The 27,886-nt window shown below is 31.9% G+C and overlaps 1 protein-coding gene across 1 annotated transcript in view; it reads right to left on the minus strand.

Moving 5' to 3' along the window:
* The window catches only part of LOC127738209 (multiple epidermal growth factor-like domains protein 10), a 59,324-nt gene that overhangs the window by 19,952 nt on the left and 11,486 nt on the right, over positions 1 to 27,886 (minus strand). Inside the window, exons 3-5 of the mRNA XM_052249381.1 lie at positions 25,806 to 25,940; positions 7,832 to 7,966; positions 2,781 to 2,924 (exon numbers count right to left, since the gene is read on the minus strand). Of these exons, the coding sequence (XP_052105341.1) occupies positions 2,781 to 2,924; positions 7,832 to 7,966; positions 25,806 to 25,940 (414 nt within the window). The remainder of the gene's footprint in view (positions 1 to 2,780; positions 2,925 to 7,831; positions 7,967 to 25,805; positions 25,941 to 27,886) is intronic.

Consider the following 27,886-nt stretch of genomic DNA (forward strand, 5'->3'; position numbering starts at 1 on the left):
TTCCACCCCTGGGAGTGAAAATTGCTGATTCAGCAAATTTTGCCTGATCTGTGGGTAATAATGTAAAAATTTACCTAGAAAGTAAAATTTGATTATTTTTTATGTAACTTGCAGTACATTTTTAATAATAAATGTTTGCTTTAACTTTTCGCAGTGTCTGACACATGTGCAACAACTGGAATTTGAGACGCGACATATTTTAGTTGTCTGTACGTCCTATAATTTTCACCGAAATAAGTAAAGTGCATAATTTTTTTTTTTTTCCACACAAGTACAGCTATACTAGTTTTCTTTAGGTTTAATTTGTAGTTCTGTGGTAACATGGCACCAGTGTGAGCTTTTTTGGAACCAGTAAGTGGTTTAGGGGTCCTTACTTATTCATTTAGCCCTCATATTTAGCTGAAATAGAGATAGTATTAGGGGTTTCTTTACATTGACAAGACAATTATTTGGACAAACAATGTGATTAAGATTGTATATCAGCAAGATTAAATAGTTTATTCATTTTCCATGCAAATATGATGAATTGTTTTGATTTTCTGACCCTGAAATAAACAATAAAGGTAAATTGATTATTTAAGGGGACATAATTTAACTTAATGCATACATGAGAAATAGACAAACAGTCATCTTAGAGATATATTCTAGTACATGTATTGTCAAAAAGACTTTAGAATAATAGTTAACTGCCATCTAAAGAATCTTGTTAAATTGCCTTCATGATCTGGAAATGCTTAAAGGAATGTAAGGCATGCTGTAAAATGTGGAATGGACTTTACTATCATTTTTCATGATTTGGTGCTTAAACTGTTTCTTTCAGTCAGATTAACTATAAATAGAGTTGGCAATCCAATAATTCCTCCTGAATCATCATGTTTTACTTCTGTGTTGATTTGAAACATCATATATTTGGGTTTTGTTCACTCCTTAAGTAAAAATGGCAGGATGAAAAAAAAGGTAAAATCTGCCAGCTGGGGTAGGGGTATAATCTTTAAATTTTTTGGGGTAAGGAATAAGTGCAGACTAGTATTCTTTATTGTAATATGTTTCCTAGTAAGAAGTCTATGCATCATAGGTGTTATGACTGGTTTCAAGTTTGTGATGTCTTGGTTAAGGTAGCACGGTAGTATTTGCATTCCGGAATTTAGGTTGCTCTTTTGTGTACCCTACCTAAGTCAATGTATTTGAACAGTGTGATTGGACAAAAAATACAGTATCAACTGAACATATTTTCCCAAACTGAGGGATGAATCAGGTGTAGAAAAATATGAAATAATTTTACATACAGGTGAAAATGAATTTTTGAGAATTTTTTTAAATTTTGTATTCACTGCATGATAAAAGACCTAAAAGCACTAGTGGCCTTAGGTTTTTAAAGATAGCAAAAAAAGTAAACGGTCATGATACATATTTAAATTCATTTCTGAAAATTATAATGAAAGTACTTCAGTAAACTGTGTATATAGAATTTTGGGCAGTGCTAGAAAGTGGTGAAAAGTTTAAAAAGGCTATCATTATCCCTTATGGGCCAGGAAATACTACCGTGCCACCTAAACTACCAACTACGACAATTATCATCGTAAAATTAAATTCTGTCTAAATAAACTATAGAATTTAAAATATCCGGCGCTTCAGCTGACTCAAAATCACTCACTAGACACAATTGCAAATTACGGCAAATAACGGCTATATAAATATCCGATGTCAAATACCATATTGATGTTATATAATTGTCCACAGGATACGGTCATTTTCTTCTCGAAACCACAATGTAAACTTACTATTTATACACAAATTACACAGATTGTAATAATAAATACAATTTCAGTTCCAAATTTTTCCTTCCACTTTCTATCTGCACTGAAGCGCCTTCTGAGATCAGATTACATGATCAGGGGAAGGAACTAAGTATTAGCATTTCTCCAATATAAAGTCAAAGAGTTATTCCGCTTTCTATAGTATCGCCAAGTTTGCCAAAAAATCATTTTTAATAAAAATTAGCATTTAACTGTCATTCTCGTTAACTTAATAAACAAGACAACACATATCAATCCTTAATCGGGCACACCTTCTAAAACACAACATATATTAGTATTTTGTTATCTACAATTTTGATAATGAATTTGAAAATACTTTGACATAGAAATTAATTGGAAGCGACAGCTCTTGTCTAAATTTTCAACTTTTATCAAGAGACAACTTCTGACAAACATTGATTTCGACATTTCTGAACTTGTCTGTAAAATATCCTTCTAAAATATCTTTTCCCCACAAAAAATATATATAAATAGATAAACAAGAAGACAGAACATCGGATAATGATAAAAATAAGCATTCAAGATATAGAACAATGAAGCGTTCATCTGCAAAGTATAGTGATAAAAAGTGTCATTATCAAGGCCATGAAATATAATCCAAATCGAACATATAATAATTAAGAGTTCCGTGTTTTTACGTGATCCTATGTCAGTGAACATTAAGGCAGGAATCTGGAGAACCACGTGATGAATATAAAATATCTGATTACTGTCAATTTTCATCACGTAAAAATTATTTGATATGGAAGAAAATTCCAGTGAATGGTTTTAATAGTCTTTGAATATTTAGTTTAAACTTAAGCGACGTATCTATCTAAATTGAATTGTTGGCAATAACCAGTCACAAAGGTACGGTAGAGCGGCAATTAAAAGAAATTATCAAGATATATTCTTAATAATCTGAATTATAACATTGGTCTTTTATAATTATTATTAAAAGTATTATAAGCAAGCATTACTTACTCTTATTACAGTATCGTCCATTCTCATAACCTGGTTTACATCCACTATTATCAACACATTCACCATTAAAACGATCACATGTACTTTCAATACAACCATCACAAGATTCAGAACAATCCAACCCAAATTTTCCTTTGCTGCATTCTGAAAAAGTGAATTATCAATACGTTTTGTTATCAGATGTAATATCCAAACACGCACAGTTCCGTATCATGAGCAATACTAACATCACTTACAGTAGCACAATATTTGCAGACGGTCAAACCAAGAATTAGAATTGACATTTGCTGCTTTTCCGATAAGCTCGTAGCATTTAGAGTTAGAGCAAAGAATAGTAGGCTAGGAGTCGGATTATTGTGTACGGCTAGACTGACATGACATGACATATCATGTTTTGAACAAGCACGAACAAAATACCGCCAAGCGTGTCGGCTAATACAACGTTGGGTTAATGTTCATATTGCATTAACATGTTATCGTCCAGATTATGATCTTAATTTGCCACTGGGCATTAAACATCAATCCCTCCTAGGCGCGAAATCGAAAACAACGATGAGTATTATGAGTGGATTGTTTAAGGGTAAAAACGTCGACGCAAAAGAGTTTCAGTATTTTTAGATACAAAAAGTAGGTTTGTTAGATTGATTAATTTTGTTTGAAATTCTTCTGGGGAACAGTGTTCTATGTAATTTCGCTAGACCGAGACGAATAAACGAAAATGGGTCGATTAAGTTAAAGGACAAGATTTTCGACTGCAACTGGAAAAAGAGGACATACTGTAGACAGTATCAGAGATTTCACCTTGCAATAGGTTGCTCCAAAAAATACTTCCCTTTTTTCTTCAGTAAGAACATGAATTCTGAAGTATACGCTTTTAATCAATTTATTGTTACCTCAACTGATATTGTACACACTATTGATTAGGAAACAGAAATCAAAAGTCAAAAGTAAAGTTAAAATATGGAGCAAATATAACTTTTTTAGTCTTATTTTTTCTTATATGCTTACTACATTTAATTTCAATAATAAGTAAAACGAACATATAAGGGAATTTGATCCTTGCGCTATCTTAGTTTGGATAGAATAATGTGCTCATGTTAAAATGTCTTTTTTTTTAGTGTTTAAGAAATTAAAGATAGGCCAATGGTTGTATGTCATTTTTGTAAAAAATGATTTTATCAAAACCCCCGTATAATCCCTACTCTATTTGTTGACTGTCCATTGCTTAGTTAGTGTATTTATCAAACAATTGCATATTTGCAGCTCCAACATTTTTAATTTTATATGCAGTATATAAACATTGTATTTTTTTCCTCTAATTCTAAACCAATTTATACTTTTCCCGACCAGTTGATTTTTTTTTATCATCAACGCTTGATCTTATTTCCGCATTGATAAATATTCATTTATGACGTCACATTTTTTGCTTTCTACTGAATTTTCTACAATGATTTGAACTAGTGGCTCAAAAGAGCCTGTGTCGCTCACCTTGGTCTATGTGCATATTCAACAAAGGACACTCTCCAACATTGTAGAAGAGAATAGAATTCATTAAAAAAAATCTCTGTTTTGTTGATCTTGTATTGCTGATCATTATTTTTTTATAGTTTCTCTCGTCATTAAAGGGCAATTACTCCAATAAGGAGTCTTCGGACGATTCCCTCCATATGTCTAAATTGTAGATCTTATATCGCTAATAATTTTTTTTTTGCTTATTAAAGTTTCTATCTATCTAATTATGATTTTTAAGATACATCGTATGAGGCAAAAACGCACAGAATTGGTAAAAATCGTCATCAAAGGGTAATAACTCTAATAAGGAGTTGACTGACGTTTTCGACCGCAAAACTTGTTTGTAGTTTGTTTTCCTGGTAATTTTTTCAGTTTAAAGTTTCTCTCTATCTATAATAGTTTTCAAGATTATAGGCAAAAAAGAAGAAACAAAATGGTAAATTTTGTCATTTAAGGGCAATAACTCAAATAAGAAGTCATCTGACAGTTTTGACATTAATAAACAATTGGTAGAGCTCAACATTCGGAACATTTTTGCTATGGTCGCATTTTCTCTATTTATAACTTTAAATAATATTAATATATATTTATTAATATCTATAACGGTTTTCAAAATAATAGACAGAACAACTTGCATTTTACCCCGTTGTTCTATTTTATGCCATGTCAGCCATCTTGGTTGGCACGCGTGGTCATCGGACACTTTTTTAAACTAGATACCCCAAAAATGATTGTGGCCAAGTTTGGTTAAATTTGACCCAGTAGTTTCAGAGGAGAAGATTTTTGTAAAAGTTAATGACGAATGACGACGACGACGGACGCCAAGTGATAAGAAAAGCTCACCATCTCTGATGAGGTTTAATAGAAAAAACACATTGTTTGGCAGTTTATCTGCATATCTTCTAAAAACCATCAGAGAAACAAATTACACCAACGAATCTCGTGTAATACGATATGTTTTCACTGTCGACAGTTAACGTTCAAATTTAAAAAAAAAAAGATTGGCAAGCTTTGCGTTTAAAAAATACAAAATTAACTATCTGGAATGGAGACATATATTCTCACGGTTGCTGTTGTGGTAGACTCTGTAATTTAGATACAATGAATAAGCGTTGATTCTTGAAAAGAAACCATGAGCCCGGAGGGCGAATGGTTCGTTTTTCATGAATCAACGCTTATCCATTGTATCTATAACTTAAACTATTGTGTTAATGTCTTTTCAAAATTAAAGCCTTTTCTTAATTAGAAGGTATTGTAAGTGAGTATAAATAACCCTGTTATCAGGTTCAACGATGCATTAATAAATATAAGATCACAACTAATTGGTTAGAAAAATGCAAATATAACACAACACGTCTGCCTTTAAATTATCAGGCATCTGAATATTATCTGTGTTTACAAAATAAGACATATTCGAACTTATTTCTAATAAAATTGAGAATGGAAATGGGGAATGTGTCAAAGAGACAACAACCTGACCAAACAGCATATATAAAAGTATATATAATAAGTATGTTACCGAAATTTCTAGCAAGAAGCCTAATTCTAGACACATCATGATTTACTCGCATAGGAATTTGCGAATAAACATTTGCAAAATTATGCAGTAAAACAGATGAAATCTTACTATATTTATAAAACAAAAATGGACAAATTGAATTTAGTCATTTTCGTTTCAAATATGTGAAATAGCCAATAATAATCCAAAAATAAACGGTAAAACTCGCTATTATTACAAAAATATCCACAATTACATACAAAATAAGAAAAAAACAGAAAAACTAAAGAATAGTGACAACAAAGAGAATACAGGGATCCGAACCTAAACCGACAAGTCCCTACCTTTAACTTGACTCTATAACTCATTGATCTTAACCATGCTAACCTCGCGGCTACCAACTTATACTAAACGATTGCCTTTTATGTAAATATAAAGGTACAAGCCCTGTGTGTCCGTTGTACCGATGTATATCATATGTTCATTTATATCAATAAAAAATAGACATTTAAATTGTAACCAATTAGTAGCCGAGAAGTTTCGTCGATATGTTGATGTCAGTCACACATAACAGATTTCAAGGACGGGTTCGATTCCCAGTGAAGGCATATAAAAATTACAAAAACTAAGGGCAAGTTTTTAAATTATTTCCATTAGTGAACAGAAATCAGTAAATTAGCTAATTCAAACTTAATGAAAGAGGGACGAACGATACCAGAGGGACAGTTAAACTCATAGATCGAAAACAAACTGACAACGCCATGACCAAAAATAAAAAGACAAACAGACAAATAATAGTACAGATGACACAACATAGACAACCAAAGACTAAGCAACACGAACCCCACCAAAAACTGGGGGTGATCTCAGGTGCTCCGGAAGGGTAAGCAGATCCTGCTCCACATGTTGCACCCTAGACACAAAAAGGAAACAATTAAATATAATTTGGTGAATCCATTTCAGCCACAGATTTAGAAAGCGTTTATTCTAGAAAAAGAATCCACGGTAAATGAATAGGCTGACGTCACGACAATGGTTTAAATATTTTTTTCTTTCTTCCCTGATTTATTATTTTCCCGACCGGTTGATTATTTTTCTTTAATTCAATGTCACGCCAAAGGGCGATCATATCTGATGACATCACATCTAAAGAGCCTATTTTTTAGCAGAAAATAAAGTTTTTCTACACACAGTTAGATCATAATTAGAGAAGGAGATTTAGATTGTCTCGAGAAGAGAAATATATATTATCACAATCGATATGATAATTCTTATTCTTAATCAGATTGAAACATTATGAGAAAAAAATGTCGCCGTTACAAAAACTAACAAATAAAACTCATTTTTTTGTACTTGATCTGAAGGACGTTATCAATCATTGTGTTCACAAGAGCCGAAATGCTTTGTGTAAAATTAATTACAGATGTTTCTATGCAAATAAACTCCTCGAGTACACTGGTACCAACATCTACTTAATATCCTTTCTATTAAATGTATACGTTTTATCAACATACCAACTTCCATTATAAATGTATCGAGCAATATAGTAAAATAACTCATCGTCTTAATGATTTAGAAACGAAAGATTGGGAAAACAACTTGATTTGAATTTTGACCGTGACTTAAAACTATTTGTTTGAAAACTACAATCTTTCCACCAAACTTGTTGAGTCTCTCTTAATTACGAATCAAGATAACCACTTGTAGTCCTTGGGCTGTTAAGAATATCGCCTAATTTTTAGAAGAAATACTTCATATTAAAACAAAGAAATTAAAAAAAAAAAAAAAAAAAATCCTCTTAAAATAGATATTTTGTAACCATGTTCTTATTTGATTAGTTTTTAATTTTGTTTTCCGTTTCAAAAGACTAAAATAAAGATAAGTAGATCTTAACAAATAATTGTAATCAGATTTAAGGAAATGTCATGTTATAATATATAAATATTTTTCTTCCCAAAAAGATCTAGAGGCGAAAGAAACAAAGGGATATGCAAACCCCAACGTGTTGTATTTATCCACAGTTAAACATGTTATAACGAACCTGTTGTGCAGTTAAATCCTTTCCATCCGTTGGTACATCTTTCGCATTCTCCTGTTACATGATTACAAGGATCCGATATACAATTTGCCGAACACTTTCTTAGACAATTTCCCCCGAACGTACCATCTCTACAAGCTGTGGAAAATACATATCTCTCTAATTCCTAAGTACATGTAATTATTTACTTTCTACTAAGAAAGTATCAAACACACTGACTGAAAAACAAACATTAAATACAGATGATGTGTTGAGCTGGTAATATTTTTATAGAGAACGAGATAGTGAGAAATTGTACGTGGTAAAATTACTTGCTACCTGATACACCTTATTTGTAACAAATGAAACTCCCTCAAAACAAGGAATACCAAAAATGCTGCATGAATATTCATAATATTTTGTATTGAAACAATTTGTTATCAGACTTATAATGTTGTTTGACTGTAATAGAGACAACTATCAACCACATCAAGTTGAACTAATCACTTTAAATCATCGAACGGTCTTCAACAATGAGAAACCAAACATCATATATAAAGCTATAGAAGACTCCGATCGATGAGACAAAATGTTAAACAAAACAATTCAAACAAGAAAAACCAACAGCATGACATTAGTAAACATATAGCACTTAGAAAGGATCATTTTGACCTTGCGCACGATGTTGGTACCAATTCCATTTTGCTATAGATTAGCATAAAAATAAATACGTAGACTGGTCAGTTCGATAAAAATATAGTGATTTCTGATTGAATTCATTCCATTAGACTTGAAATTAAAGAAAAAAAGGAACCGAAATTTAAAATACCAGGAATTATAACACTTAATTATCCCATTTTTACGCAAAAACGTAATGTCCAACGTTTCATTTTGTGTGCAAAAGATCAAAGTTCCGTTTCTCTCCTACGGTATTTTTTCTCTGATCATCGTAAAACTTCACAATAATATTGCTATTGTTATAATTATTCGCGTGTTAAAGCAAAATCAATATCACTGAAACCGTAATCCGGAAAATGTTATTTTTGTAAACGGTCTGAAAAATGTCCAACCGTATGCAAAGTAAGTATATTTCGGGTTTGCGCATTTATACCGTGAAATGGAAAAAGCTGAGAGAAAAAATACTTATTATATTTTAAAAGTTTTTTTACTTTTCTCATGGTTCATGATATTTTTTTGCCGGAAACCATGCGTATAGTTTCTATTGTAATGACTTCAAAATGTATAGCCATCTTGTCCCAACGAAAAAAACGCTGTATTTTCTTTAAAATTGAGGTTTTAACCAGCTGTCTATCAAATAAGCATAGTTAGATTATAAAAAATAAAACTTGGCGGTAAAGGTTTTTCTGTTTTTCTTCTAAAACAATATAGTGTTTAATATTTTTTCGTTAGGCAACAAGGTTTTTAGATCGTTTCAAAAAGTAAAGCCGTTTCGTCCCAACGTTCGCAAAACGTAATTGATGTCATGCTCTGATTTTTAATTTTATATCGTAATTATTTGTTTCCAGTTTAATTCGAATGAAAATAAAAATACATGTATAAATTACAATACAACCAATGTATGAGAAAGGAATAGTTTAAGTTTAAATTCAAATGTTGACCAAATGAGATCGATATAAAAAAAGTATCGGGATCTTAGTGTTTTTTTTTTATAGCATATTTGTTTTATATAAGGAACATTGTCTATCTGCAAGTTTTAAATCGTCAAAAGTAACATGTATATTTTTTTTGGTTAATAAAATAAAATAGAGAAAACCCATTGCTGGTAATTATAACAAACAAAGGATATGCCACAAATATACGGGAATGAGAAAATTTAAAACATGAGTCCCAAATGTTTAACTTCCTAAATATTTTGCGACAAAGAAAGCATCGGGAAATGATAAAATATAGAAAGGAAACGGAAACGGGAAGAAATGCAACAAAAGGAATAAATATGCAAAAAATAGGAAAATATGAATTCAAAATCTAATTTATATTAAAAATAAATCTGTGTAAATTTGGACATTATTGTATCAGATTCATTAATGCGAACTGCTGCCGAAAGGAAAATTATCAATTATGGCCTGGAAAGACTGACAACTCCTGTAAATGAAATTCATTAAAAAAATATCTATACGACCACTTTGAGTTTTATTTGTAAATTTATGCATTTTTTCAGACAAACCGAAATCGGTTACCAAATTCACAACAGTAAATTGACATCATCAATAATATGCTTGAACGCCTGAAACTTTCTTTGAAATCGTCGAAATCGCCTTATTTTGAGGAACGTCGTGAAACGCTAAGTAGTACCAACATCGTGCGCAACGTCTTTGCTCTTTACATTATCTTCAATGTCTGAACAAAAACAAATAATTTAGTCATGTTCAGTCTTTCAGTCAATTATCTGTTTAATGATTTTTGTGGATTCCGTACGGTTAAGATAATTCACTTGCAGCCAATTCAGTACGGTTCAAAGAGCTTCTTTTAACAATTCAGTATGTTGTTTTATTTGTACTGGTGAATAACAACTACTGATTCATAACAGTTTTAACATTGACTGAACAGATTTTAATAGCAAGCGAGTTGTCTGAACAGTACTGATTTCCTGCAGTGGACAAGCCTCAAAAATTGACCGAAAAAATACAAATGACTTAAGTGCTTGTTTCACATAAAAACATGCAATATTGTAAAAATTGTCCAGAAGGGTGGTTTGAAATTTTCCTCCTGAGGTTGATTTTTTCAGTTCTTATATGTTTAAACCTAAATTGCATATTTCAATGCGAAAGGCCGGAAATACCATCATAAGTTGGTTTAGCTTTAGACATCTAAAACCCATAAATGCCATTTCCACCTAATTTTGGGTTTATAATGAGAATTCCATTATCAGCCTTTTATGTACATGATGCCTATATTTATATATTTCATTTTTACGTTAAGTCTGATTCCCTTGTTCTGCTTAAATGTAGAAAATAATTGAATTAATTATCTTTTGTAGCAAATTTTGTTCTTGGTTATATAAAATATAAAAAACCCACTGATGGCAAATTGTTTAAAATACCTTAAAATTTCAGTTAAAATACATCCTAACACCCATCCTCGCCTCCTTTCTTTTTGTTAAGTATTTCGAAATTACTCGATAATTATTAATTTAAAACCTTAAAAAATATTAGATTGCTAAAATATTAATTTGCAAAATCAAACATGCTAGTAAATAAGAAGAATCAAAATAAAATGATATTTTTACACGTCTTATAGAAATAACACATATGTGCATCAAGTGTTAATTCCCCTGAATCAGGTCTCCAATTATAAAGTACAGAAAGGTTATTTCAATAATGACAACAGCAGACCAAAATGAGCAATCCTTGTAACTTTTCAAAATTGAGTAACACAGAATGTTCTGGTGGTCCTTCAATCCAACCCTTCTACTGTGAGAAGGGCACAAACCCACATTTGTCGCTTTTGCGGTGCTCAAAGAAAATACAAGATAAGTGTATGCAGTTTTATAACATCCTTGAAGCCTTTCTGATATTATATGGAACTGGGATATTCTCCATTGACAGTACAGAATTGAATTTAATTATTTGTAAATCACATAGAGATTATTTTGTTATTCAAAGGAGAAAGAAACAAATCCGTTGCATTTATCAGGGTCGTTGCGTGAAGAGTAAATCGAATGCAGATCGAGGAGCTTGTCCTAGTCTTTGTAAACAGTATTGGTAAAAGACAAGACAGATACTTCCAGTAGGGGTAGGTAATCTTATATTTTCATCTCATTCTGAAGTAGGGGTTAGCCTACAGTATGCTTTAAACTCGGGATCTGACTAACCTCAGGACTGTAACTACATGTAAACATCATACAACATCATTCATGTACACAGTCATTACAATGAAGCTTTTGTATGATGACGAGTGATTTCAAGTGTTTTAATCAGCTTCTATGCCTCAGCTGGCCGGGCCTAAAGGACCAAGTTAATTCCAAGATATACTCCTAAAATGGGGACTGTCAAAAAGGCATAACTTGAGGACTCTCCAATTTATTTACTTAATGTTCTTCATTCCCTATATTAGGTTTGGACCAATCTTCCACATGGGTTGCAGTAACCCATTTTGGATATGATTGCCCAAATAGGATATTTAAATTTACTGTGCTAAAAATCTTAATATTTGAATTAAGCACAAATATTGAAAGTGCATTTGTCTAGATCAATAGAAGCAACTTTTGAATTTTTTTTCTCCTCCAGAAAATGAATAAATTGCTTGTTTGATCCCAATAAAATATAGCATTTTCCAAGAATTTAAACATTAACATGTTGGAAATACATATAAACATACATCATTGAAAGTGAAAATTTGTATCGGATATTTCCCATTTCTAAATTTAAATTTCATTATACAATGAATCTGCAAAATATATGATCTTTAAATCACTAGTTTAGCAAACGCAAGCAGTTTGGTACACAATTTAACTTTCTATCTCAATAGATTGATGTTTAACATGTTTAAAGTATATAAAACATTAAAAAGTGGTATTTAATTATCCCAATTAAAAATTTAAGAAACCAGATTTTTTATGTATAATATGACATGTCCACTGAAATATCTGACAATTCGACTTAAATGTGCATGTATATATCATTATGCATCGACCTTAATATTTGACATGTCCACTCAAATATAACAAGTGTTGAAAAGTATTTTATTTTTCTACCTATTATCTTAATCCACTATGATGTTATAACTACAAGTCACCCTTAAAGACTTCAACAATTACAATTATACCAATACTGTATTAAAGTCACCTATAAAGGCCTGTGTATGACACCTATAATGTAAGGCATTTCAAAACAGGTTTGGCAAAAACCTGGGTTTTATCAATATTGTCCAGGTTTTACTGGGTAATAATAGGCACTACTTGGTAATATTCAATATTGGTAATAATTTTTAAAAATTATATAAATTCATAAAAGTATAAGTCCAGTAACTCTTAGGACAGCAAGAACACACATTTAGACAAATGTTTATTTTTTCAATAAGAGTATGAGAATTTAGAAAATCCTCCTAAAATTTATTAAATTGGTTTGACTGTTGATATGTAAAAAAAAATTGTTTATTAAATGTTTTCTACAAATAACTTAGATTTAGGAAAAACAATGATAAAAATTATAGAAGGAAATGACTATTCAACTGAACAATTTTTGTTCATTGCTATATTGTAAGTGTTTACACAATTTTAGCATCACTAATTAAAAAGTAATTATTGTCCCCCGAGCGACGCGTTGCAGGGGACATAAAAATAATGGGCGCCCATTCGTGCGTCTGTCTGTCCGGTTTTGTTAGCGCACTCACATGTACAATTCTTGCCAGATTTTTTTAAAACTTATATCATAGGTTATCACAGCAATGTCTCGGACGAGTTCGAAAATCAGTGGCGATCATTTATTTTTTTAAAAGAGTTATACCATTGGAAATATTGATTATATGGAAAATTGCATTGTTAGTGCTCTCATGTGTACAATTCTTGCCAGATTTTGATCAAATATATATCAAAGATTTATATCAGCAATGTCTCGGACAAGTTCGAAAAACCGTTCCGATCAATATTTTTAAAAGAGATATGTCCCTTAAAAATAAGATAACATTCGAAATTGCTTTGTATGATTTGCTCTCAAGTCTTAATTTCTCTAAGATATTTGTTAAGAATTTTAAAGAACGAAATGTTTTGTTTTTAATATTGCCCTTGGATTACCCTTGGGTAGATAAGATATGTGCAATGCGAGGGACATTGGAACTCTGTTCTTTTGTTCAGATTGTAACACAGATTTGTTTATATCACAATAAGTCTTTTCATCTCAACAAGTTTGGATGGCATGTCCGCTTAGTGTATTTATTTAGAAACTTTGTGATATAGGTTTTATGGAAGGCTCCATGGGGGTAAAGAAGGGGCACTTACTTTTAATGTATGAAAATAGTCATAGGAAAATAGTCACAGATCAAAAATCTTAGGAAATAAAGTCACAATAATAAAAAATTGTAAATTTGGTTTTATATTAAATTTTTGAATATATATAAATTTTGATAGATTTTTACTAAGGTGCAGGCAGAATCATATTCCGGTATATGTATTCTAGGTCTCTAATGATTGGAAAAAGTCACACGAATGAAGGGGAAAGGTATTTCAACATCTGTACTTATTGTAATTAAGTAAATTTTCATAGATAATAAACAAAATGTTGACCATGAAAATGTCAAGTTTTTTTCTAAAATTAAACAGATGGTTAGTAACTAATCATTAATAACTGCCTTCAGTTTACTGTTTATATTTCATGTCAATCATCTACAAAATGTCTAGGCAGATTGTAAGACTTAAAGCCTTAAAAGATTTTTTTTGGTTTTTTTTTTTAATAATGTGTTTTTTATTTACTATTCAAAGTTCCGTATAAATGTAAAAAAAGAAAAAAAGAAACGAAATACCATTCAACGGTTGTACAAAAATGAACCTAATTTTTATATAAGATTTGTAATTTTTTGTTCCTACTTAATTTGTGACTTTTTTTCCTTTGATTTTTTTTCTTCTGTGACCCGTTTTTACCCTTTACCCTTTCTTTGTATCGAGTGATAAGGAAGAGTCCGTGGTATTGGTAATTATTTCAAGCTTGATGATATATGTAATATGGGCCAGAAATTTAGAAGAAATATATGATTAGGTTGTTGTTTATATCATAAGTACCTGAAGCATTAGTTCTATTTCTTGTTGAAAGTTATATGATAAAAAGAAAGGCGAAAGATAGCAAAGGCACACTCAAACTCACTAGTCGAAAACAAACTGACAACGCCATGGAAAAAAAAAAAGAAAAGATACACAGACAAACTGACAAACAGAAAAACAACAGTACACAAAACACAACATAGAAAACTAAAGAATGAGCACAACGAACCTAACAAAAACGGGGGTGCTCACATGTGCTCCGGAAGGGTAAGCAGATCCTGCTCCACATGTGGCACCCGTCGTGTTGCTCATGTTAGTACAAACCCGGTAATAAGACTAGTTCGGAACGTCACATTCTGGGAAAAGGGGACGGGAATGCAGTTACGACATTTGGAACATATCCGCTATCATCTGTGAAACGGATATTCTATAACGGTCAACCGACGCGTGATGGCGTCCGTAAAATTCACGTAGGGATGGTTTCAAGCTCACTACTTAGAACTCTTGAATAAATAGCTTCCTTGTGAGCAGCAACCCTCTATCAAGGAAATCATGATAGGAAATACAAGCCATGAAATATCGTACTAACTGGGAGATATTGTCGAGGAGAAATAGAGACTATCAAAGTACCGCAGGAATCATACATGTACTTATACGCGTTAGCGCTGTCTATATGTAACGTCATGGTTGCTATGTGTTAACGTCATTGTATTCCAGCATTAAATCGTTCATTTATATAGACGTCTTTTTCTCACTTCATAACACAACGCATTCTACAATTATACGATCACGAGAATATATACTCTGTATGCAGGCGCTGTGGAATGATGCAACATACAAATGAAATGTTCAGAATTAGGAAACTGAAATCATCTCTTTTATCGTAATGTTTTGTTTTCAACAGTCCCTCATTGTTAATATCTAGATGTATCCTTTATCTCAAGTTCGATGAAATAGATGCGTTCAACATAGTCGCCAAATTTTGAATTGTTTAGTGAGAAAAAAAGGTACGTATCTTTATATATTCATACCATTTTCATATTAACAAAATATACATATGGTATGTGTACTGGATGTCGCAGCTGCTCATTCATAAAATTAAGGGTATAAAGCATTCCCCATCCACCCTGTACACAACCCTACAGAGTTAGAAAGTAGGTTAAAATGTAGTAGTAAGAACTAAAAACAGCCTAACTGGGGAACTGGATAGGTAAATGCTCACATAAATCTGTGCCTATTCAGTATGATAAATGTCTCCTTTACAGCATACATCAGGGTGATGCTCCTCAGAAATAATACTGATATAGAGCACTCGAAAAAAACTAAGTCCTTGTTTTACCATTGAAAACCTAAAAGTCTGTTTGATAAAATAAACTTAGGCTCTTTCCACATCTACACATGCTACTTAATAATCAAGCAACGATTCGATTAATTCTAATGGAAATTTACAGAGATATGTTGGTGCTATTTGAATGGAGAAATGGATAAGTCCGTGTTTTACAATGGGGAATTCCTAAAATCAACTTTTTCATCTGTACATGGTACTTTATCTTCAGTTTCCAAATATATTATAGTATCATGGAAACTGAAGATTTGTTGATATAAACCTTCTCAATTAGTAAAAACTCTTTCTGAACTAGACATCATTGAGATGGGAGCCATCTCTGATGGCCCCTCTGTAAATAACAGATTACTATTTGACTATTAAAGATGTTAGTGGTCGAATCTCTTAGAGCAGGTTACATGTGCTATTAAACAGTACATCGGATGCACTTTACCTTTAATTTTAGAAATATAATATAAAAAAACAAAAAAAAATTCTTGAAATAGACACATGTTATTTCGCATTACTTGTCAAGCCAGAATTATGCCATTTAAATTGTTGGAACTTTGTTCTGTATCTGTATTCACTAGATTAAATAGTTCTTGTGTTTACTTATAAAACAGTCCATTCTTCATTTACAGTAAATATTTTTATCATGTGGAAAACCATACGTCAGTAGTCATAGGCTCGACAAAAAACATCAGATTGAATTATTTGATTGGTTTAAATTTGTTGTGTTGCCAATCTCACTATCTTGGTTTATTTTATCTTGCAGATTGATAACACAACATGTCCTGGTGGAGTAATATCTCCACATATAATTACTCACAAGAGAACAGAACTAAGCCAGTTGTATGGATTGATGGAAAAAAGACATAAAGATGAGTTCTGCAGCAAGTGTTAAGGACTACAATGACAATGATCAGCATCAGTTTTCGTGTGGTAAACAATTTGTATGGATAAGCTGATATGAACCATTTTTTTTAGTTATTACATAGTCTTGTTATGTGCTGAGAGTGATTTTATTCTATGTTTTTTTTTTAGTTCAAGTGTTATTTTTAGCAAAGGAAGTTGTACATACATTATGACACACCATCTAGTGTTGGTTAATATACATGTCAAGTTTAAACTTTGAAATCATAACGGTTCTCAAGATATAGAGCGGACATGATCTGTACCATAGGACATGGGGTTGTCACCTGAAACCAAAGTTTTTGACCTTAACCTTTGACCTAGGAAGTTGTACAAACATCATGACACACCCTCTGGTGTTGGTTAATATACATGTCAAGTAAAAACTTTGAAATCATAACGGTTCTTAAGATATAGAGCGGACACGATCTTTACCATAGGACATCGGGTTGTCAACTGAAACCAAAGTATTCGACCTTGAACTTTGACCTAGGAAGTTGTACAAACATCATGGCACATCATCTGGTGTTGGTTAATATACATGTCAAGTATTAAATGAAAGAATAACGGTTCTCTAGATATAGAGCGGACACAATTTTTAACGGACGGACGGACGGACGGACAGACTGATTACTCTAGGGCGACCCGCCAGTAGGCCGGGCCCTAATTATAGCATTTACAGTCCGTTTCCAAGGTAAACTGGTCATATGGAGCAGAATAATTCTCTTATATTGCCAGTCACTCCAAAACTGTATTCCAATTTTACAAAAAAAAAGACATCTGGATTTTCAATCATAAAAAATGAGGAACTTCTGTCATTTTTATTGCTGTGAATATTCACCCCAAGAAGTTGTTTGTCCATTTTCCCTATATATTAATTGAGAAATTTGCCTATTTGCACCTATTTGTCAGTTGGTGAAAACTGTCTTAGATGGCTGGTGACCGCGAAATATTATTGTGTTTTTTAAATACCCATGTAATAAAGTTTTAAGTCGACAAAGTATGAGGAGAATCTTTCATTTCTTTTTTGCAACTATTCGAGTCAATAGCTATATCTGAATTGAATATTGCTAAAACAAATTCTTGGAAACCAAAACAAAATATTGGTTTTCTTTTTTATATGCACGGTGACCTATATATTTTTTTTCCATTTTTTATAATTTATGATATAAGTACTTCATCTCTTAAATATGAGCAATTTTTATCATATTTTTTAATGAAAATACGACTTTCAGCTAAAGGTGACTGTTTTCCCTATATATCTATACAAAATAGTCTAGAAATGTAGAAATGTATGATTTTTTTAAGGTCCATATAATTCTCTTATATGGCCGGTGACCCCCCATTTTGTTTTTTTTTTATATTTTCATTGTACATATTGTAGGGATCAGCTGTGCAAAGTTTGAGTAAAATCTATCATTTTTATTTTAAACACTCATACTACCTTAATGATAATTTTTACATTTTGTTTTCATTGATTCGACTACTAAATGCATAATTGATGCTTTCCACAATGCTAGTAACTCAAATACACAGATCCAAATTATTTCTCTCATTGTTAACAACTTTACCATACTAGACTTCAAAAAATTATCCTTGGATTATCATTGGCGAAAATGGATAGTGCTCGAAAACATTCATTATTTGTTCGGGCAGGAAACTTTGTAAATCTACCCAAAAATTACCAAACTAAATTGACAAAGCCAAGATTTGCACATTCCATTGATTTCGTTATGAATCCATTATACTCGACAATCATTGGTTTTGAACAAACTATGTTAACGTTATTAACTAATGAAAAAATGGAAATTCCTAGAGTAATAAGAAATGTAATAAATGCAAGAATTATAAGTAAATACCAAAACTATTGTGAAGTGAATAACTTTAAATTCTCAAAGTATGTGCAGCATCTAAACAAAAAGCTTAACAAGGACTTTACAATACAACTTCTGGTGAAATGGGAGCAATTGACACATTGCTAAAACTGGTGACAAAACTTGAGACCTTTGGTATAAGTCATGAAAGTGAGGAAAGATTGAAAGAAAATTTGCATGCAATTAATCAGTACTTGAAATTTGAGTACAAACTACATTTGAATAAATTAAATGGTTGTAAAGATCACTGCACTATATATGCTTTTAGCATGTTAAGTGACCCATCAATTTTTTATTTTGCTTCTACATTTGTGTAGTTATGAACATCAGAATAAAGCTAATTGTGATACATGCAGCCTGATTGACAATGTTCTTGACCTTATTACAACAGAGCTGTCTTAAGTTCAAGTTAACGAATCGGTACAAGTTTATATTGGCTTTAATTTTAACAGTGCAACAGAGAATTTATTGGAATGGAAAAGGCACCCATTAAGAACTGTGCATCAAGATGCTGCTAGACATGATATTTTGAAGAATTTAACATATAAATCAGAGTGGTGTGATCATTATGAATTGGGCAATGAAGTTTTTGCCTGTACAATTTCGTAAGACTCAGTCAGAATTTGAGTTAGATCTCAACTGTTACATTCACATACTTGAAAACGGGACATAAGGATGGTTCTCTATTGCAAACATTTGCTTCATTTGTTAGAACAACTCAAGTGTAACAATCAGTCTTTCGAAGAAATGAATCTTAAAAGTGATAATGCTGCATGTAACCACTGTGTGAACCTTTTAAGCTTCATCCAGTAGAACAACTCAGCATTCCCATTAAGAATCAAAGAATACAATTTGATCGAGGCTCAATCAGGGAAAGACTTGTGTGACAGTAAAACAGAGTCCTGAAGGTTGCAAATGAAGGACACAATGTTCTGAATGCAGAAGACATGAAAAAGCCCGTGAAAGCTATGGAGGTGTTAAAGAAACAAATATTTGTCTTGTTTCTATTGATCAGGCTTCTGAGCCTAAGATTACAAATAAAATTCATGGAATAAGTGTATTAAACAATTTTGCTTTCACTGCAAACGGGATTGTTGCAAAAAAGGCCTATCAAGTTGGTTCGTGATACTATTTACTGTAGCTTATACGAACATCAGGAATATCTGACCAAAACCTTTCTAAAGAAAGGGTGTTAAACATGTTTAATATGGAGGTAAGTATTAGAATATTAGATTTGATTAAGAATTGTACAAAAAGGATGCACTGAAAAAAAATTGTAAACTTCTGTTATGTTTTTCAAATTATCCCTGGATTTTACAAAATATGTACGAACAATCAATCCGGATTAAGCAAGGACTTTCAATGTACATCTCATAGAATATCTATGAGCTGGCATTCATAATTTAAACATAACAAATGTATCCTAGGTGATTATCATAGAAAGTACAATTGAATACTCGCCTTAAAAACCCTTTACATGTCACCTATTATAGAATGTTAACGTCAATCTTTAATGATTGGCCTAGCAACATTTATTTCGATTACATATATATACTGAGAGCATGGACCAGGTGTACTGGTAGAATAAGTTTGAGTTTTAAACTATGGCTCGTAGGTGACCTTGTAATGTGACTATTGCCTTAAAATACACTCAGAATGATTATTTTATATTATTGAATATTTTGTTCAACGAATGTTTGACAATACATGTATATATATATATATATATATTTAATGTTTCAGGTCCATGAACTCTTTACAGATATTAAAACAACCAGGAAGGTTTCTAATCCTAAAATAGTACATTCGTCCGTAAATATTCACCACACAGCAAATGAACAATCAACTATTCAAGAAAAGTAACCAACCAGTGTATGTGACAGTCAAAATTTAAACTTTTCTGTTGTCCCGATCTTTCTTGTAACAAAACTTTTGCTTGAGCAACAAATCTGGAAAAGCATATTCTTGGTTGAAATCATTCATATAGCACAAAACAAATCTGGAAATAATTAGATGCTTCAGTTGAAGTATATGCTTCTATGACTCAATCTGTTCAGGATAGACAAATAAATTTGATTCATACAGTGGGTGCAGCTACACAGTCATATACAAGAAGTGTTATGAAAAATAAGGGATTTGCTCTAAAAGGCAAAAAGACAAATATTCGCTTTTCACCAAAAGTTAAAAAAAATTTAAATGAGATATGTTTTAATTGTGAGAAAACGGGGAAACGCCCAAATTATTTTGCGCTGTTAGATGAACTGAGAAAACCAGGCGATGAAAATGGAGAAATAATGTTTAAGATGGAGGAATGGCTAAATCCTACTCAAATTAAAAGTTACTTTGCATCACTAGTGACTTAACTAAAATCAGGATCTATTAATTCAAATTATGTTACTGATAATAGTGCTGTTGTTCAGTCTATTGAATTGAGATAAATTAAAAAAAAATGTGGAACAAGATAAAAAAAAACTATAAGCTGTTGCAATTATAGAAGCAAATGCATATAATGACAATACTGAAAATTTTGTATACAATGCTGTTAACATATAATGTCAGATAGGTTTTAATTTCATCTGACCAAAAGCAATATAGTATTATTATTATGATATAGTCACTTTATCATACCGCACACAAGAATTTGATTGGTAAAAATGTTTTTGACCTATTCGTCCGTCATTCTCTCTGTCAGTCTGTTCTCGTTATCGCAATTCCTCTGACACCACACAACAGAACGTCATAGATAATTTGTACAAGAGAGGCGAAAAATACCATAGGGACTTTCAATACAATTGAGAATGGAAAAGGGGAATGTGTCAAAGAGACAACAACCCGACCAAAGAGCAGAAAACAGCACAAGGCCACCAATAGGTTTTCAACACAGCGAGAAAATCCCGCACCCAGATGAGGGCTTTAGCTTGCCCCTAAACAAAAATGTGTCTAGTTTAGTGAAAAGAGTTGCCCCTTTGAATTTGTGGTCATGATTTACTACTGCAACAGTTTGTCATCACGACAGAATTTCATGTACCTTTCGTGAAACGTTTAGGAACATACTATGAAGGTGTGCATATCCACAACAACATTTAATGAATTGTCTTTTGTAGGAGTTATGAGTCTTTTAACTTCGGAATTTGGTCAGATTTTGTTTGCCCTGCTTCAATGTGGGGCTGTGTGGTATGTGAGCTTGAGTAAAAATTTGTCAGTCTCTATTATTATATCATTTTCAATGCTATATAAACTGCATGTATATACAGGAAAAGAAACTTGTTAGATTAATTGTAGATTATTTCTTATGTGAGAAATAACCATACGATACAGCAAGTTGTCACAAACTACCCCATACAAAATAATTTTGTGATTTTGGTGTCTTGAGTAAAGCTTGTTAACAGTTTGTACAATGATGTACACCATTACATTAATTTAAGAATCATATAAGGGTCCCTAAAAAGATAATCTTACATTTCAGTACCATAATGTGATGTCTTACATTTTAAAGGCGAAACTCGCCGATTCTTTATATTTTTTTTACTCATACTTGCATGAAAGGAGGAGGTGCTTTAAAGGTCATTTCTGAAATGAATTGTTTCAAACTTGATTTATTTCAGCTTAAGAATAATTGTTAAGTATATGCACAATGTGAACTATCATATGTTTTAAATATATTGACCATTTACACAGATTTTAAAGTCAAAACTAGCAAAATTTATTTTATAAAAATTCTGATTTTTTAAAGCATTATTTCAATCATGTCTGGGAGTGGGAAATATTATGCACATGCAAAAAACCACGAAAATATTAACATGAAATGTGTTGTAAATATAAACAAACTTAATCGTAAATTATGTAGTTGGTTCTTGCATGTGCTCTATATCTGCATGTCCAAAAATAAGGTAAAATTATCAAAATCTGCACAGGTAAAATGCCATTTTTTGTGACATCATAACTGCTTTAATTATGACCTCATGGGTTAAAAGCATATTGTTTTTGATTTTCCACTACCTCATCTTTTATACAAATCAAAAAAGAAAAAGAAAATTAAAAAGTTCATATTTCTGAAAAATGTAGGCCAAATGTCGTCCTTATCGCTCCTTCTTTTTTTATCAGAATTTTCAAGAAACCTTTATTTACACGAAATCTCACATCTTAGCATTTTAAATGTCCGAAGTATCTGTATGTTACAGCTTATAATGCCAATTTGATGAAAATCGTTTAAGTACACATGTGCCCAAATTTTGTAAACTTTTCCATTATCTCATGTTTATTTGCCGAGGATGAATTTTTTATATGTTGTAATACTTAAGTTAAGGTTTTTAGAAAGTCTTTTAAGGAAGATTGGGGGGGGGGGGGGGGGGGGGGGGGGTCTAAATTAAAATCCAATAGAATTTTTTAATAATTTGTCAAAATGTTTATATCATGCTTTTTTTTTCAAAAATACAATAAAAAGTATAGGTCAACGGGCCTTTTTTCACGCTACAGGTTGTGCAAAAATGTCAGATTTTGTATAGATTATGCATGGAAAACCCAATTTTATTTGATAAAAAGAAAACTACACCATAGAATTTTAAGATAAAATATGAGAAGATAGCTCTATTAAAATGCTTTCAGATAAGAGAAAGAAAAAATGGGGTCACCGGACTAGTTTTCGTGTTACATAATAAAATAGGTAAATTCACAACACATTCTAATATAAAAATTACTTTATTTGACTTATTTCTCCTCATGTGGCAAAGTTGAAAAAAAAATGAATCAAACAAAAATATTCTGTTTTTGTAAAATACGTCCGTAAATAAGATAAAACACCTAATTTTCTATATTAACATGAAAAGTCTTACACATGAATTACATACTACTCTCGAAATTTGCACATTTCATTAAAGATCGAGACCGATTGTTATTGCTGTTTCAAAATCCAAGATGGAGGATGACACCCAAGCTACCTTAATTTGAATTTATTTTCATCATTTATGGAAATACACTTGTTTTAGTTTATGCCAATTTAGCTCGATGAGCAAAGTGCTATTATATAGATGTTTTAAATCTATTTTGTCAGAATGTTGTTCAAGATAAAAAAAAAATATTTATGGTTTGAATCTTTAGATATAATTCATCTGCAAAAATCGTTGATAAAATGTACCTTTCTTAATGGTAATGAAATATCTAGGGTAAAAAATGTTGAACATTGTGATTTTTTGGCTATTTGCATAATTTTATGATGTAAAATGACATATAAAGTTTCACCTCCTTATAATTTTTTTTTCTAATGAAATTTACGAAAAAAATTTGTGTTTTAATTTTACCTGTTCGTATGTACTGTCTGGTAAGGATTTCATTTGTTTTTGAAAAAAAAAAATAGGACTGTTTTGCATGGTTTCCTGTGAGACATGCACTTAATAACATATTGTTCAGATTGTTGAGAGCTGTTCAGATCAAAATAGATATAGGAAGATGTGGTATGAGTGCCAATGAGACAACTCTCCATCCAAGTAACAATTTATAAAAGTAAACCATTATAGGTCAAGGTACGGCCTTCAACACGGAGCATTGGCTCACACCGAACAGCAAGCTATAAAGCTAGCTATATTACTAGTGTAAAACCATTCAAACGGGGAAACCAACGGTCTAATCTATATAAAAACGAGAAACGAGAAACACGTATGAACTACATAAACAGACGACAACTACTGTACATCAGATTCCTGACTTCGGACAGGTGCAGACATTTGCAGCGGGATTAAACGTTTTAATGGTACCATACCTTCTCCCTTTTCTGAAACAATAGTATAAAATCACAACATAGAATACCCGTTTCATACTAAAATTCGTTTGCTACATGTAGTCTGGATGATGATAACACAAAATATGTCACACAGCAACCAACGACAACCACTTGACTACATGTTCATGAGTTTGGACAATTACATACATAATGTGGTGGTGTTAAACATGTTTGAAGCAGCAACCACTCTTCTCTTAACCTAGGAAAGTGATGCTACAGCACGTCATAAGAACTGTAAAAATAAGTTGGAAATGGTTTGACCAGATCTGCTCGAAGAGAAAAATTCAACTTTCAAAAAACCATCTGATCTATGATTATTTGCAGTAACTTCAAGCTTCTGCAGAAGATGCAAAAGATTCAAGGGATATTTTAAACTCATAAATTCGAAAACAGATTGACAATGCCATGGCAATAAACGAAAAAACGACAAAAATACAAACAACATAGAAAACTGAAGGCTGAGCTACACGAACCTCACGAAAAACAGGGAGTAACTTCAGGTGCTCCGGAGGTGTAAGCAAATCCATCTCCACGTGTGGCACCCTTCGTGTTGCTCATGTAAGTACAAATCCACTGATAAGTCTAATTCGGTAGTTACTTTCGGGAAAAATGGCACGAGATTGTGGTTACAACAATTTTGAACATATCCGTCGTCATCTGGGAAACAGATATACCATAACGGTCAACAAATTCGTTATGGTGTCCGTAGAAACTTCGAAGAACGATTTTAACTTCACTACTTGGAACTCTTGTTTCAATAATTCCTTGTTAGCAGCAACCCCCTATCAAGGATATCATAATAGTAAATAAAAGCTCTAAAATATCGTATCAACTGGTGAGATATACTCTCTATATGCAGGTGCTGCTAGAATGTTGCTACATAGAAATAGAAAGTTCATAACTGGGACGCTGAAATCATATCTGCAAATTTAAAATTCAAATCAACTGAGAAGACTCTGTATCTTTATGACTTATAATCATATCTGAATGCAAAACCAGTTCTTTTTTATTTAATTAAGTTATTTAGTGTGTTGGCATTAATCATTATTATCTGCTGTTCACAAAACTTTGATTTGTTCGAAATACTTAGGATTTTCTTCGTTAGGAAAAGATTACCTCAGCTGTATTTGGCAAAACCTTTCGGAATGCTGGGCCCTCAACGCTTCTAACTTAAAACTGTATTTCGCCTTTGACTTTCACTTGAGCGTCACTGATGACTCTTTAGTGGGCGAGGCGCGTGTCTAGCGTACAAAAATGTGGGTCTTGTATTTTTATGAGTTTTTTCTATCCCACATGGTTTTCACTGAAGTGAATTGACAAATACCTAAGCTCAAAATACTCCTAAAAAAAGAAGTCCTTTTCAAATGTAAAAAGTATCAGATAGCAACCAAAAAATATACCTGTTGCACATTTTTGATCAAGCCAACCATCTAAACATCCAAATAAACAATTTTCATGTTGCAAATCACATGGCCCATGGCAGTTCTGTGGACAAGAATTTTCACAGTCAACTCCATATCGTCCTCCTGGGCATCCTAAAATTAATACTATACAATACAGTTATTAGAAATATATTTTACCTGCTTTAAAACCCTTTGAAGGGCATGTGTTTTACTAGTTTTTCAACTGATCTCTTGGTTGCTTTTTTTTTGACATAATGAAATGTTTTCGTATACATAATCCAATAGGTGATACGGTTTGTTTTTACCTCTAAAGATCTAAATTCCAAATGTTTTAGTTCCTCCTATAAAACACTTGCCAACATACACGTATAGAATCATTAGAATATATGGTTGATACCGTTAAACAAAATTAACTATGTTTAAGACCACTTATCCTTTATTATTATTTTGTTTGTTTGTTTGTCATATATGTTTTTTTTTTATTATTTTGAGCTGTAGGGATATTTGGGTATGCTTGGTTTTTCTTAAATATTTTTTTAAATGTCACTGGAATCTATACTTCACTTGTAATATTTAAAGTAAGAAGGGATATTCCTCCATTCGCCACAAGTTTATTCAAACTTTATCAACATGGGAGAATCAAAAAGGTATACTTACCACCAATTTCTAATTCACATACATCTATCTTCGAATTGTCATTTACAATTGGCGGTAAATAAATGACATATCTGCAAAAACCAAAGATTTCAATGTCCTTGTTAAGTTCTCCTCCGTGGTAAAGTTGTGTTCCTTCTGTCCAGGATTCAGTAGTATTAGAACAATAAAGTGTGTAATTACCAAGCACTGTTGTTTCTACTAATAAGAAAAAACAAATATATGATGAAAGTCTTCAACTTAACAATTTTAACCTTTTATACGAGAAATTAAAACATAAATAAGCAGACATTAAATATAGAGGCCGATTACGTTCAAAATTATCCCCCATCTTGTTTTCTTGACGTGAAAGTTGGTGATTTTGACCAACTTCGATTTGAAAATAAAAGGGTATTTACTATCTTTCCAACTAAAGTAATGCAGATAAATGTTGTTTATAATGTATTTGTTTACAGGTTTATATCGATTTGCAATCCTGAAACTATTCGTTTCAGAAAGAATAATCGTTTTCAACCGCTATGAAGAACGTTTTTGATCGTTCCGGCACCGATATTGTTACGTCATATCGAGATCAATTTATTATCCAATAAAAGAGGAGATTCCGCTCTACTTCTTTCTAATTGGGAAAATTTTATTTCCGGTTAAATTCAAGGTCAAAAGCCAGTTCAAATCATTCAAGTCCTTGCTGCTCAAAAACAAAAAAACGTAAGAAATGTCTCCTTTCTCAATGATAAATTTCAACTATTTAACTTTCCTCTTTAATGGGAAATACGTCAGGAACATTTTTTTATTTTTCAGCGCAAAACCGCTACGTCCCCCCCCCTTTACTAGCCTGGGTAATGTGGGAACAGTTATAAAGTGCCTGGTGCAGGGGAAGTGCTGCCCAATTTTTTTGGAGAATTTGATAAAAAAAAAAAATTTTGAAAAAGGAAAAGCTTTTTTTCTTTTGTAACCAGATGCAGACATGGTATAAGTTTAATTCCAATGTTTTTTTGTTTTGTTTTCAGTGTCTATAAAGCTTTCTTTCTTTCCCCTTTATTGGCTTGGGTAAATAACAGTGGGAAGGTGGCAAGTTATAAAGTGTCTGGTGCAAGGGAAGTGCTGCCCAATTTTGTTTTGAGAATTTGATAAAAAAGTAATTTTGAAAAGGACAAGCTTATTTTCTCTTGTCACCAGTTGCAGAAATGGTATAAGTTTTATTCCATTGCATTTTTGTTTTGTTTTTCAGTGTCTAAAGCTTGGCAAATGTTGGATAGTCATACATTAGGTTTAGGGAATGCTAGTACAATTAAAAGTCTGCTATGTGATGAAGACTGCACAGGTAAGTATTCTTTAAACAATATTGTATTTCAAAGATTGGTGATTGCAATGAGACAATGACTAAATGAAAAAAAAAGGTTAAAAAGTTACACATATTTTCATAA

The sequence above is a fragment of the Mytilus californianus genome, unplaced genomic scaffold (assembly GCF_021869535.1).
Source record: "Mytilus californianus isolate M0D057914Y unplaced genomic scaffold, xbMytCali1.0.p SCAF_1, whole genome shotgun sequence".
NCBI lineage: Eukaryota > Metazoa > Mollusca > Bivalvia > Mytilida > Mytilidae > Mytilus > Mytilus californianus.